Source organism: Dendropsophus ebraccatus, chromosome 2 (genome assembly GCF_027789765.1).
Source record: "Dendropsophus ebraccatus isolate aDenEbr1 chromosome 2, aDenEbr1.pat, whole genome shotgun sequence".
In the NCBI taxonomy this organism is placed as follows: domain Eukaryota; kingdom Metazoa; phylum Chordata; class Amphibia; order Anura; family Hylidae; genus Dendropsophus; species Dendropsophus ebraccatus.
In genome coordinates this window covers 85,173,650-85,188,919 of record NC_091455.1, presented here as the reverse complement: position 1 = coordinate 85,188,919, position 15,270 = coordinate 85,173,650, and the positions used below count along the sequence as shown (strand labels likewise).

Sequence of the window (15,270 nt, the reverse complement as noted above, 5' to 3'; positions counted from 1 at the left end):
TCCTGTCACTCAGCAGTTTGTGTCGGCAGATTTTGACAGAACTGCAGTATAACTACAGTGAGAAACTTCTGAAATGCTTCACATGTACAACTTTTAATAAAGATTAAAACAAGAAGTTTACTCCCATTCAGGCTCCTAAATGTACCTACCTATTCTTTCATAATTCTAATTAGATGAGTCATTAAAAATGTGATGCTGTGCAGAATTTCCAGCCTAAAAACTGAAATGTATAGGCCAAGATTTATTGGTGTCAAATAAATGTTGGTGTCAGTTGCCCATAGCAACCAATCCCAGCTCAGCTCAACCAATCCCAGCACATCTTAAGAAGCTGAGCTGTGATTTGTTGCAATAGGCAAATTACACCAGTTTCTGTTTCACAAATGCTGATAACGCTGGGCCATGAATTATAGGTTGGAGGTCTAAAATTGGTAATAATGAGATCCTGTCACTTTGGTAGGAAATATGATTATTTATTACAGGGTCCCAACATTAACTAGGACACAGTGACTGCTGTTTCTGACAAATTTTTTTTTAGAAAAGCATTCATCTCAGTTGGCAGATGAGCCAACCAGAGGAAATGCTGGAAGTCGTCCACTCTAAGGCTATGTTCACACTATGTATGACTTCGTAAAACTATGGCCATTGTTGCCGATTGCAACAACGGCCGTGATTAATACGAAAACATACGTGCCATTGCCGCCTATGGAATGCCGGCTGGAGTGTATACACATAACGGCCGGTCTTTTACAAGGTCGGAACATGGCCTAAGAGTGTGAGCAGCTGCAGATATTCCGCACGCTTCATAAAGGATAAAGGACTCTCTCTCATCCCAGCAGCAACAGGGCTTACTGTAACGCTTGCTTTGCTGCTTTTGGTTATTTCCGGTATATCAATAACCCCTTCTTCTCTACATGCCATCTATAATAGTGTAAAAGTAAATCATCTCCCAGCACCATGCAGTTTTTTCCAGTTTTTAGGGTTCAGTGCTTGCTTTGATGCTGCTACTAATACTACTCATGTAGCACCTAGAGTACTGTATACCTATGTACAGTGGTGCCTTGGATTACGAGCATAATTCGTTCCGGGACCGTGCTTGTAATCAAAATCCACTCTTAAACCAAAGCAAATTTTCCCATAAGAAATCACTAAAATGCAGACAATTGGTTCCATACCTCAAAAATGATTTTTTATTCTGAATAACATGTAAGACAAATGAAACAAACATTAAGAAACAGCTGAATATGTTATATTATAAGTTACTGTACTGTATAGTGATCAGCATGTGGAGTATAATAGTATACTAAGTGCATAAACCTGAAAAAACTGCAGCAGATATACAGGTGCAGATTCCCATAATGCAGTAGCGTAGTACAACAGGCTAGAATAGAGAAGCAGGCCTGCTGTCAGAGGTCTGTGTGGTCACATGACAGCAATGGGGAAGCGGGGTGTTCAGCATGGACCAATCAGGAAGTGAGAATCACAGAACTGTGCAGGGGGACAGTAACAGAAACTTTTCTATACAGCAGTGTGAATAGCTGAATGTAAGTGCAGGCACATTATAGTGGCAGTGTGTATAGCTGAGTGTAAGTGCAGGCGCATTATAGCAGGAATGGAAAGGATTGGTAACTCAAGGGCTGACTGAGACTGCAGGGAGCATAAAGGAATGAGCAGGACAGATGTGGGCACAGTATAGCAGCACTCTCTGTCCGGGGAGAGAAGGGTTACAGCTATGAAAAAAATCACCCCCACAGTCCTGTCCACCAATACAAGCCCCAGCCTGAAATGGATCTGCTATGATTTGGAAGGTGAGGACCATGCAATGCAGACTGTGCCCGTCCTGCACTCCACCTCCCGCCTAGTACAAGTAGCTCTTAAACCAAAGCAATGCTCTTAATCAAAGTTACAATTCTAAAAAACTGGGGGCTCTTTTTGCAAAACGCTCTCAATCCAAGTTACTCTTAAACCAAGGTACCACTGTATCACCAGCCCAACACAAGCCTGTTCAGTGCACCATGGAGCGGGCTTAAAAACAGCTGTAAAAGGCACAAAAATCGCCTTGTCATCAGGGTCTAACAGAACTCTGCAGGTACCACAGACTTTAATGCAGTTCATCATAATTTGGATAACATAATATAAGGATAACATGCAGCATCACATTTGTAGTAAAAGGTTTACCAAAATGCAATCTGCTGAAAGTCTCTGCTAAAAATAACTGTCCCATTTTAAGAGATGTAACAACCCTCACTAGATTTTATTTCACATGAGCTTGTTGAAATGCAATTTTGGCCAATGTTATCATCTCATGGGTCACAATACTTAAAACTGCAAGTATAATTGTGTATTAAGCAACATTAATCATTTATGATCAAATTTTGCTTTCTTAAAACCTTATGCAAAGAACCCAGAACACATTGCTATTTGATGTATTTAGTGGCAATACATCAATAATTCATGAACCAATGACTTTGTCAGCTTTTTAGTCAAATCTAGATTTCAGAATGCCACATTACGGGTACAAACACACATGGCATAAACGCTGCGTATTTACTGCTGCGATACGCAGCAGATTACATCTAAATAACTGAACACAGTATCAAATCTGCTGCGTATCTGCTGCATATTTGCTGTGTGTGTTTGTACCCTAAAAGTAAGAACGGCTGCATTATTTCTAAACTTTGCCTGAACTTGTTTGATATCTGGATGCAAGAAAAAAAAGATTCATTTTTTACACGATCATAGTTACTCTAGGCTACAAGTACCCTTGAAACCATTTTACCATATATCTAAAATAAAAACCGCAGCAACCTTGTAAATAGTTTTGATGAAATTACATTAAAAAAAGTAGTAAAGAAAAAAAATAAATAGACTAGTAACAGTGTCCATCAATTCAAACTCAAAAAAGCAAAACATTAAAAAAAAAGCCTGAACTGCTGTTTCTTGGTTAAAAAGGAAAAAAAAGTTTCCCGCTGCGAGTATGTAAATGCCGTCCCGTTAACCCCCTGCAGTCTGGAGCATACTGTACCTGCTCCACGCTTCAGCTTGACTTGGGGTTCCCAGCTGGACGCCCCGCTCAGTCACTGCCTGGCTGAGCGGAACATCCAGACGCGGGGAGCCCCCAAAGGAAGCCAGAGTAAGATTATCTGACAGATTATCTGCCAAAGATTTGAAGCCAAAGCCTGGAATGGATTTGAAAAGAGGAGAAATCTCAGGCTTTCCTTTATGGCCTGATCTCTCTCTGTTTATAGTCTGCTTCTGGCCTTGGACTTCAAATCTCTGTCAGATAATCTTTCTGTGTAAATGGACCCTAACTTACATACTTGCAGTGGGATGTCAATGAAGTGATACAATGAAGGCAGTGATTAAAAAACAAACCAACCAAAAAAGTAATCATGGCCTGAAAAACTGAAAAAAGGGGTCTAAAACTAGCAATATAGACAATATTTTGGTCCAAAAATGGGCATTGCTACCAAAAGTTGTATATCAGTATGTATCATTTTTAAAATATTTAGTACAGTATTGTACATGCATACATACAATTTTATACATTGTACGGTTTTCCTTCAGTACTGTTGAGAAGAAGCTGTAACACATGAGCGTCAAGATGGGAATTACTGTTCGGTGCACTGGACAGTACAGCTGAATTAACATTTCATCAAAGACAATTCCCCACTTTGGAGTGGCTGGAACTTCTAATTAGTCTGGGCAGTTTCACCTACCACAGCTTTTTCAGGTCAGGTTCCATTCCATCGCTGGTAGTTAAATAAAGATTGAGTGCACCGGTGTGAATCAATACAAGACAGGCGGAATTACTCATACAAATTAATAAGCACAGCTCCCAATGTCTCAAGACACACACATCAATACTTACCTTTCAGAAAAAGTAAGCATACAACACATGGTAATGTCAGCTATCCTAGTTAGTATTCACATACACACATATATAAAAGGAAACTTAAGATTTACAGTATTTTCTGTGAAAGGGTAAGTTGTTAATCTGTTGCACTTTCCAAGTAAACAAGAGAACATATATGATTTTATCAGTATTCTGATACAAGCAACTAAGCTTTCCTTCTGTAATTTTCTAACTAAGACCGTGTCCACACATTTGCAGTTTTGTCGTGCTTCTTTAGTTATGTATATAGAGTTTACATGATTATGCAGGCTCCGAAATATAGCCTGAATGGACTGTCTGGCCTTTGCCATGTGTTTAGCATTACCTTAATCATTTATACAGTAAAAAAAACACACAACTGTGATTAAGCCTGGCAATCACATTGTATAGTCCAGCGAGTCAATTAAGGTTGTGTTAAAGGAAAAATTATAGTCACCTGTCCCCCAGTGATCCCCCCCCCAATACTTTAAACATACCTCCCCCTCTGTAGTTCTTATCTCATACTGTGTATTCCCCAGCCCCCACCCCATATTTAATGTCCCCTACTGTACATCTTCTTACCCCTCCTGCCTCTCCCTGCAGCTTGTGTTGAGCAGGTGGGGGCAGAACATAAAAAGTCTGGCTCTGATTGGCTAATGCTCAGCACCCAGTGTCAGGGATCTGGTCAGATTACTTTAAAATATAAGCCCTACTCAAAGACTAGCCCTAGTTAAAGTCAACTGCAAAAAACCCTATAAAATTAAGCTAGGTCTTATTTTCGGGGTAGGTCTTATTTTTGTAGAAAAACAGTAGCTGCGACTATTGTCAATACTGCACGGCTAATGGGGGAGAAATGGGGTAGTGGTTTACAATATGTTCAAAACGCTTTCCAAAAGCATATGTGGAAACAGACAAAATTGCAGGGACTACACAATGAATTATGGCCCATCTCTCTCAAGCCCTTGTAACTACTCATGCACATGAAAGCTGTTTTCTTTCACAAGCATGGAGCAAGCTCTAAGGTAACTAGGAGAATACAGCTTCTATGCACATTTATTATATGGCATGGTGTTACAACCCACCTGCCTTTGACATAAATGCATATCATAGGACATGAAAGGGCTAAAAGGGTAAAAGCAAAGGACTGGTAGAAGTGAGTGGAAATTGTACACGTGTCGAGAGGATTTTTACAATCAAACCAAGATAAACAGAACATTTTCACAAATCTTTTTCATCCATTCTATTTTTGATAGATATGTAAAATATTAAGCTTACTTCTTTGTCCATGCTCTCCAGGTCTTCTTTACAAAGTGTATATAAAGGCATAGTTTCTGACATGCTTGGCTGGCGTTTCCTCCGAGCTGGGCCAGACTGCTCTTCCTCTGTATTTTCTGTAGGCAGCTCTTCATCTTCAAACATTTGCTCTTCATGAGGCTGAACTACTCTGTCAATAGAAGCATATTCCAGTACTTAGATAATATGCTGAATGCTATAAACTCAACACATTGCACATGCTCTATGTGTTTATTTCTCCAAAATGGAGACATATAATGGTGCTGCTTAAACAGGCCATACACATTAGATTATCAGCCACCACGTGCTCGGTCAATTGTACTGTATCTCAAGAGAACCATAGCAGATATCAATAACATAGGAGGAAATTTCTTAAAGTGTACCTGTTGTTTCAAAAAAAACTTTTGAATTGTCAAAAGTTTTGATCGGTCTAGGCCTGAGTGTTCAGACTGATTGGGAGAATGAGAGTCGGGCTTTATAGAGCTCCATTTTTAACCAGACTTTAAAAAATAAATAAATTTAAAAAAACAGAGGAGAGAGTATATGCTGCAGCTTCTCCCAATCGGTATGGGCCTTAACACTCAGACCTGGACTAATCAAAATTTTTGACATGTCAAAAATTTTCTGAAACAGGTACACTTTAAGACTAGCTGCTCACACACCAGTCTGACTTTTCAGTCATAATCTTTCCTTGTTTACCTCTGTAATACTTTTGTTTAATCAATGCTTTGAATAAGGAGGTGGGAAAAACTACACAAACTTTTCCTAAAACTATTCCTCTCTCCAACTGAAAATAACGGGCCCAAAACATTTACTTATACATTTACAAACAATTTTACATTAACAGATTAAGTGCAGGTTCTACAGGAATATTATGGCTAAAACAATGTCTGCCAGTAACCCAAAAGAATGTAGTGGCTATAAAGAATGTCTGAAAAGAAGTAATCCCTTGAAATAAGCTGAAATCTTAGCAGCTTATATTTAGCCTTAACACTGCAGTTCTCAACAGTATTTTCTTGACCTTGTTTGTCATGGACCTTGGATTCCCAAAATAGATTTGTTATGATCAGCACACCTAGCAAAATCATTAGACAGTACCTCTAAAGAGACACAACTCAATAATATGCATTAAGTTATCCAACTTGGGCCCCAATGCTTCAGGCATCCCAAGTGAATATAAAAGATGTATAACCATTGGCTGAATCCATGAATGTTAAAGTGACCAAAAGCACTATGTCAATGGCACATCAGAAAATAGGAGCAGATGAGCTATACTGGTTAAAAAGGGGTTCTCTCATGAAGACAACACTATGTTCAAAGCAGGATGGATTCTAGTAATGTTACATGTATGGCTATTAGAGATTAATGCAACTCGAGCATGCCTACGACTGTTTCCATAATTTCGCGGACTCCCTAGGACTGCATCCAACTTCTTCAGCCACCGGTATTCAAATGCCGAACGATTGGACTCAAGCATGCTTGAGTTGTGCTCATGTCTAATGGCCATACATTTGGTAAGTTGAAAGCAGATTGTTATAGAACAATCAGCTGTTCGTCTGACCATCTTTCAAAAAGAGTTTGTCTTTATCCCCTTGTTACTGTACAGAGTGGCAATTCTCATACCCAACTGTGTAATATGGTTAAGCATAGTCAAAAAAATACTTAAAGGAAATCTGTCACCTCTAAAACACCCGTAAAACGTAAGAAATCATTAGATTATACATCAATAGAGTATACAATGCTGATTCTATTTCTGCAATTTTATCTATGTTCTTGCATTCCGTTGCTATAAGTCCACAAATGAAGGAGTGTAAGTTGTCCTCTCCATTATATTCTAGAGCTAAGTAGTCCTCTCTATGCATCAACATGCCCAGCTTGTAGGCTTAGAGTGCGTTCACACCTACAGGATCCGCAGCAGATTTGATGGTGCAGATTTGATGCTGTGTTCAGTTATTTAAGTGAAATCTGCTGCGGATCTGCAGCAGAAAATCAGCTGCGGACCCGGTAAGTGTGAACGTACCCTTACAGTGGGGAAATAAAAGGGAGTAGAAAGATACAAATTACAGATTTGGAATCAGTATCCTTTACCCTACTTACAGATGACTTTAGTTTAGGGTTTTGAGGAAGATAGATTGTAGGTTATTACACATTCATTTACCCATAGGCTATGGTACACAGTGAAAAATAATGGTAAAATGTCAATGCAGTTCTAATTGTGAAAAAACTGCAGCATTGTGACAGACTAATTCCCAGAGACACTTGTGCTCCCCCCTCTGCATAGTTATAGAGTGAACTTTTTATGCACACATACATTAGCTTTAAAACACACAGAAAAGCTACAAGATTTGAAGGCTCATGTTACAGTAAGTGTATGGAGAACTTTCTTGCTTAGTGAAGCTGGTTGCATCCTCTACCCTTATGAAATAATTTTCCCTGCGTCTCATTAATCATTTTCATTACGTCTTTGTTTAAGTTTTTAATCAACAAGTAAAAAATGTTTCTCAACACAAATCACATACTCAGCCACAGGGCACACATTAAACAGGATTTTACATAAATCACAGACAATGAATATATCAGATTTTACTTACAATGTTTATTAAATCACACTTTATCATTAAGAAAAATCTGAACAGGTGGTGGTAAAATACAGAACACCATGATAACTGGTCCTGCTCTATGGTTTCATATACCTGAAGGATGAATGCTCTCCATGGACAGCTACATTTAATGAAGGACAAGGGGCCTGTATATATGGGGACTGATTAGAACTCTGTGAAGCTTTCCGAATGAGTTTCCCAGTCACTGGATCATACTGCCGCACTTCAGGACTTGGCTGGCTCTTCGGATGAATTGGGGTAGGATGAAAGAGCGGTGTTTGAAAAGCTCCGTGAATATCTGGGAAGGTGGTTGGGCTAATGGTTCTGTTGGGGTAAATAAAAACAAAACAAAAAAACACATTAAACAACTCCTCTTGCTTCAAACTATAGAGGATAGAATAATCATTTCAAAAGCTTTTTTGTAAACTGCACTTTTCTTGGTGTTAAAAAGAGGACCTGTAACCTCTTTAAAAATTATCATCCATGTGGAGGCTCCACTGCTCCAGGGATTTGGGTGTTTTTCACCACAAAGTTTTACAGGGCCCCAGTTCCCTTTTTAAAAGGCATCAAATGAGACATTGTTGGTAAATCACTAGAAAACATTATCTAAGCCTAAATACTGAGGGCCCAAACATGCTTCTTAGGCTGTATTCCCACGTTCTGTGTTCCCCACAGAACACGGACGAGGAATGCCTGTAACGGAGTCTCCCCCGCCCGGACAGCATCTGATAAGATGCTAAGAGCGGGGGAGAACTGTACTGATATGCGCCGCGCTGTAATGACAGCACCGTGCGCGGCTGATTCATTACAGCGCCACACATATCAGTACAGTTCTCCTCCGCTCTCAGCATCTTATCAGATGCTGTCCAGGCGGGGGAGACTCCGTTACAGGCATTACTGGTCCGTGTTCCGTGAGGAACACGGAACGTGGGAATACAGCCTTAGTGGTAACTTGGATGGCCCTTAATTATAATGCACCATACGACCTACAGAGAAAGTCAAGCAGAGCAGACAGGGGATGGACGTGGCACAACACTTGTTTAGCATTGATAACATTTCATGCAAACTGGAGGAGACAAAGCAGTCAGATCAAATTGGACATTGTTGGCATATTCTTGTGATGTCACCAACATCTATACCGAGTCAAGCCATATTAGCTGCATACTAGATGTTCATTATTCAGAATTAATAAAAACTCACACTATGTTAATAGAGTGAATCTTTTAGTTTTCCATATGCACAACCTTTCCAATTCTGAAATATGGAAAAACTACTGACTGGCCATTTTTACTCGAAAAAAAAACAACACAGACTTGTTGTAAACTTCCTATGTTTTTGTGCATAGCTACAATTTTGAGGGATTTTGGGCTGAAACATTACATTCCTTGCTTTTTTAACCCTTTCATGACCAAAGGTCATTGATGAAGGGATGTCACACTGAAGTAGTTTATTTATTCACCCACAGGGCTGCTCATAATTTGCGCCATGATCTATAGTTTTTATTGGTGACAATATAAGTGCATAGAGTCTTTGATCACTTTTTTTAAAAATATATTTTGATACAAGGGATCGGCAGTAGGAAGGGGTATATACACGTTTTGTGGATGTGAAGGGATTAATACGTCTGCACAGAGGTTGCTATGATGATTTCTATCATCAGTCATTAAAAAAGTACCACTTCCACTGCAGTTTTGGGCAATGGCTAAACAGTTAAAGGGGTATTTTCCAACCTCTGCTTGTTATTTTCTGTTCATAGGATAGGGGGAAATGGAGAGGGAATCACAAGCTGGCATAGGAATACCCCTTTAGGATTTATCTACTTGTTTGGTTTCTAATAAAAAGTGCAGGATTGTGAATGCAGACTTGCCTTGAAGAAAATTACCCAAAACCAACAGGAATAATAACATGTTTCTTCAAAGTTATCCAATAATAACCTAAATAAGTACATTTAGTTCAATAGTTAAAGCAATTGTCAACCCCTGGCAGCACCGCTACATTGATACTTTTGTTGCCTGAGTCTGTGTTTTAGTATTTACATGGAACAATGGAACTGTTACTCTGTATACAATTCGGTGTATGCCTGCCCTATTACATGATCTCATGGCACTATACATACAGAGGCATAGCAGTGCTAGGGAGCAATAGACCCCTACCCATTGACACTAATCAAGGCTCAAAGGATTTCACTATAAAAACAAAGACACAGATAAGGTATGTTCTGAATGCTTCTATTAATATCTATCCAGTGATGCCACCAGCTTGAAAGGTGGTCACGGGGCAACAGAGTGGCTTTAGGGTCACACTTATAGAATTCTAAGAAAAGTAACAGACTGCACATACCTCTGAGACTTCAAATAATCTTCCTTTAGTGGAAACAGTGTTTCTTCTACCTTTTCCCACCTTTCTAGACAGCTCCAAAGCCAATCTGGGTTGACAACATGAAGAGTTTTGCAATTTAGAGCTTGCCTGACTTTCTCAGTACCTATATAAATTAAAACCAAGGGATACCGAATAAATATTTATTAAATTTACTTTGGGGTGAATTAACTTTTTGACTAAACTTTACACGGCGGACTTTGCAGTTGTTGGTTCTGTTACATAAACAACCTGCTGGGAACAGTGTAAGAACCAAAACAGGAGAGGCTGATGCACATCTTACTACAAGGAGTAAGTCATTCTTTCTGTAGGTGATCATTTAGTAATCTTATAGGTCAGAATAAAATGCACACACACAACATAAAATTCACCAGCAGTATCCCAAAGTGAGGATCAATAAAGAAGAACAGTGTACTCCTAATTCATGGCTTTTGCAGACATGCCAGACAACAGGCGGAAAAGTACAGTTGCCAATGACAAACTTCCTAGCTCTACAGTGCAAGTTTGCTGGAGTTTTTCATTTTAGGGCTCGGCCACACTAGCGTTTTTCTTTGTTTCTAACGGATCCGTCTATATTAATTAAACAGATGAGCATAAACTGATGAGCAGACTGATGCAAAAGGATTGCAAATTGTTCATCTTTTTTTAATGGTCCGTTTGTATTTTGGCTTTAAAAAACAGACTTTTGTACATCAGTTTGCATCAGTTTTCATCAGTCAGCATCCGTTTTTCTATCCGTTTATTTTTCTTCTTTGGTTTCTTGCTGCTTCTGCGCATGCTCAGTGCATAAACGGATGAAAAAAAACGGATGTGAATGGAAATACCTTCCTTTTTAGATCCGTTCTCATTGACTACAATGTAAAAAAAAAACCGGAAGTGCACTTTCCGTTTGTGATCCGTTTTTTAAGCGGAAAGAAAAATACTGCAAACACTTTTTTCTTTCGTTCAAAAAAACGAATCTTGAATGGATTGCATGCAAACGGAGCACAATTAGGGCAAACGGAGCACACTAAAATAGCATGGGAATCTATGGGGATTTTAACGGATAGACGTAATGGTGCCGGATGGTCAAACGCTAATGTGAACGTAGCCTTAGGGCTATTTTTTTTTTTTTTAGGGTCCTATTATACGAATCCATTTTTAACGATAAACAATTGCAAACAAGATGACTTGTTGACTCTCCTAATTATTTTTAAAGTGCTCTTGATTCCAGAGCACTAATACAAACATTTACTGGTATCTGGTCAAACTGGTCACAAACGGAAACCCTGTTGGGACCCCCAATGATCACTAGATATCTGTGGGGAATCTAGATAATTGTTTGTTTTACAGAGAAGGACCAGTGTGGTGGCAGTGGACACCAGTGGGGATTAAACTTGCAAGTGTAGCTTATGTTTTTTTTAGGGCAGTATCAAGCACTGAAAAATGTTTTAATAAAGTAAAACAGGTTATACAAGGTGCCCATTAATATTAACGGGTTGTCTTTATAATGTAGGACAGGAACCTCCAGAGCAAGAGTTGCTCTTTGCAGCCACTCTCCATCATAAAAGCAGATACAGAAGATCCTCCTCTAACTCCTAATAGGGTTTATGGAAACTACTTATTAAATAGACAAACCCTTAAAATTCACAGCCTCCTACCTTGAATTTTGACTAAATGAATCTCATGCGTGTACAGTGTAAAAAAATATCTAAAAATACTGCTACAATAGAAACTTTATACAGTGGTAGTTTGGTTTAAGAATAACTTTAAGAGCGTTTTGGTTTGAGAGCTTACAGTTTTTCAAAATTGTGACTTGGTTTAACCTCTTAAGGACGGAGCCAATTTTCATTTTTTTCCTCCTAGTGTTTAAAAGGCCATAGCACTTGCATTTTTCCACCTAGAGACCCACATGAGCCCTTATTTTTTGCGTCACTAATTGTACTTTGCAATGACAGGCTGAATTTTTGCATAAAGTACACTGCGAAACCAGGAAAAAATTCAATGTGTGGTGAAATTGAAAAAAAATAAATAAATAAATAATTTTTTTTTATTTGGGGGAGAATGTGTTTTTACACCATTTACCCTGGGGTAAAACTGACTAGTTATGCATGTTCCTCAAGTCGTTACGATTACAACAATATGTAACATGTATAACTTTTCTTTTATCTGATGGCCTGTAAAAAATTCAAACCATTGTTAACAAATATATGTTCCTTAAAATCGCTCTATTCCCAGGCTTATAGCGCTTTTATCCTTTGGTCTATGGGGCTGTATGAGGTGTCATTTTTTGCTCCATGATGTTTACTTTCTATTGGTACCTTGATTCCGCATTTACGACTTTTTGATCGCTTTTTAATAATTTTTTTTCTGGATTTGATGCGACCAAAAATGCACAATTTTTTGTGCTTACGCCGTTTACCGTGCAAGATCAGGAATGTGATTCGGGCGATTACGCACACGACGATACCAACAATAGACGCGTGGATCGCTCCCCACTAGACACCAGGGAAGTGCTGCATACAGTAAACGGATGCAGCTGTCAACTTTGACTGATCGTGCCCGCTAATAGCCGCGGTCCCGGGCTACACGCGGCACCCGGGATCGCGATGGTTCAGAGCGGGAGCGTGGCCCCGCTCTGAACACCTCTTGCGGACGCATGATGTACCGGTACATTATGCGTCCTTAAGAGGTTAAGAGCTCCCTGTACTGGGTGGGAGCGTGACCGGTGGAGGGGCATGGTCTGTTTAGTGTGGTCTACAGCACTGTACTCAGACCCAGGAAGTCCCCCTCACCTTCCAAATCATAGCAGATTCACTTCAGGCTGGGGCTTACATCAGGGGACAGGTCTGTGGAGATAATATTTTCATAACTGTAACCCCTCTCTCCCTGGACAGAGAGTGCTGCATGTATGTGCCCACATATGTCCTGCTCATACCTTCATGCTCCCTGCAGTCTCTGTCAGTCCTGATTGGTTCATGTTGAACACACACCCCTTCCCCATTGCTGTCCTGTGACCACACAGACCTCTGACAGCAGCCCTGCTTCTCTAATCTATCCTGTTGTACTATGCTACTGTATTATGGGAAAGCTCCATCCGGTATCTACAAACTGCTGTTTTTTCAGGTCTATGCATTTACTATACATTATACTCCACATACTGATTGCTATACTGTACAGTAACTTATAATATGACATTCAGCTGTTTATAAATGTTTGTTTCATTATTTTTTGGGTGTGGAACCAATTGTCTGCATTTCAATGTTTTCTTATGGAAAATTTGCTTTGGTTTAAAAGTGGATTTGGATTACAAGCACGGTCCTGGAACGAATTATGCTCGTAATCCAAGGCACCACTGTATATGCTGTAAGATTTTCTAAACCATGAACAGAAGGATGGATGCATGTAAGCAAGAGTTTATAAAAGAACCTGTGCATACCTGGCTACTGGTAAGGCCCCATTACACAAAGCAATTACCAGCCGTATTCTGGTAAGTTACGGTCACGTATTCTGGTAAGTTATGGTCAGTTATGGCCGATAATCGCTTTGTGTATTAAAAGACAGCGATCAGCCGACTTGGACAATGTCGGCTGATTGTTATCTTTCAACAGGCTGAAAACACAAACAATCAGTCTGTTAACAATCTGCCGCCCCCCCCCCCCCCCCCCCCCGCTGTCTCCTATGATCGCCAGTCAGCCCCCCTCGGCTGTTTCCTGCTCCTCCTCGCTCACTGTGTATTAGCGCCGCCAGCGGGCGGGGGAACCAGGAGCAAGTGAGCACTGGCCTGATTGTTTGGTGCTCGCTTGCTCTCTACATCGCTCTGTGGGCTTTAGGCCTGTGATCCGAACTACCTTAAAGGAATTATCCAGCCTTACAAAAAAGGGTTACTTTCTTCCAGATACAGCTCAATTTGTGTCTCCAGTTTGGGTGGGGTTTTGTTTATGTGAATTTGTAATCTGTCCCTTTCCCTTAGTGGTCTTCTCTAACCTTTTCTCGCCTCTGTGTCCCTGGGCCGCCTCCTCTGTTGCTGCTTTTTGGATCTGTGTTTACATAAAGAACTTCCAGGTCACAGGGGTCAGCAGTGACATCATAGCTCTGCAAGCATGTAGCTACGCTCTCTCTGAATCTAGCTCCACCCACTCTACCTATAGGCAGGAAATGTCTGTATTACTACAAGTGTCCTTTGAGCAGCATGGTGGCTCAGTTTCTGCCAATTACTCATATCAAATCAACTAGTTTTTTCACACTTTTATTTGTTGTAGGACTACAAACCCCAGCACACATGTATGTTAGGAGTTGTAGTCCTGGATTACATATACATTACAGTAGACATCCTACTGGTGGGTGGGGTGTCAATGAGGCAGGATTCTATTACAAGTTTACCTCAGCAAGAAATAGAATGGTGACTGCAATGAGGTGAAGTAGCATCTCTCCTCTCCATATTACACACAGCAGCAGCCTCTCTCTTCTCCATATTACACATAGCAGCAGCCTCTCTCCTCTCCATATTACACACAGCAGCAGCCTCTCTCCTCTCCATATTACACACAGCAGCCTCTCTCCTCTCCATATTACACACAGCAGCAGCCTCTCTCCTCTCCATATTACACACAGCAGCCGCCTCTCTCCTCTCCATATTACATACAGCAGCAGCCTCTCTCCTCTCCCTATTACACACAGCAGCAGCCTCTCTCTTCTCCATATTACACACAGCAGCAGCCTCTCTCCTCTCCATATTACACACAGCAGCAGCCTCTCTCCTCTCCATATTACACACAGCAGCAGCAGCCTCTCTCCTCTCCATATTACACACAGCAGCAGCAGCCTCTCTCCTCTCCATATTACACATAGCAGCAGCCTCTCTCCTCTCCATATTACACACAGCAGCAGCCTCTCTCCTCTCCATATTACACACAGCAGCAGCCTCTCTCCTCTCCATATTACACACAGCAGCAGCCTCTCTCCTCTCCATATTACACACAGCAGCAGCCTCTCTCTTCTACATATTACACACAGCAGCAGCCTCTCTCTTCTACATATTACACACAGCAGCAGCCTCTCTCCTCTCCATATTACACACAGCAGCAGCCTCTCTCCTCTCCATATTACACACAGCAGCAGCCTCTCTCCTCTCCATATTACACACAGCAG

General features: G+C 40.5%; 1 protein-coding gene across 1 annotated transcript in view; it reads right to left on the bottom strand.

Annotated features, from left to right (window-relative positions):
• CTDP1 (CTD phosphatase subunit 1) overlaps positions 1-15,270 on the bottom strand; it is a 100,727-nt gene that overhangs the window by 40,017 nt on the left and 45,440 nt on the right. The window contains exons 9-11 of the mRNA XM_069957892.1: positions 10,105-10,246; positions 7,858-8,088; positions 5,147-5,315 (exon numbers count right to left, since the gene is read on the bottom strand). Coding sequence (XP_069813993.1) covers positions 5,147-5,315; positions 7,858-8,088; positions 10,105-10,246 — 542 coding nt within the window. The remainder of the gene's footprint in view (positions 1-5,146; positions 5,316-7,857; positions 8,089-10,104; positions 10,247-15,270) is intronic.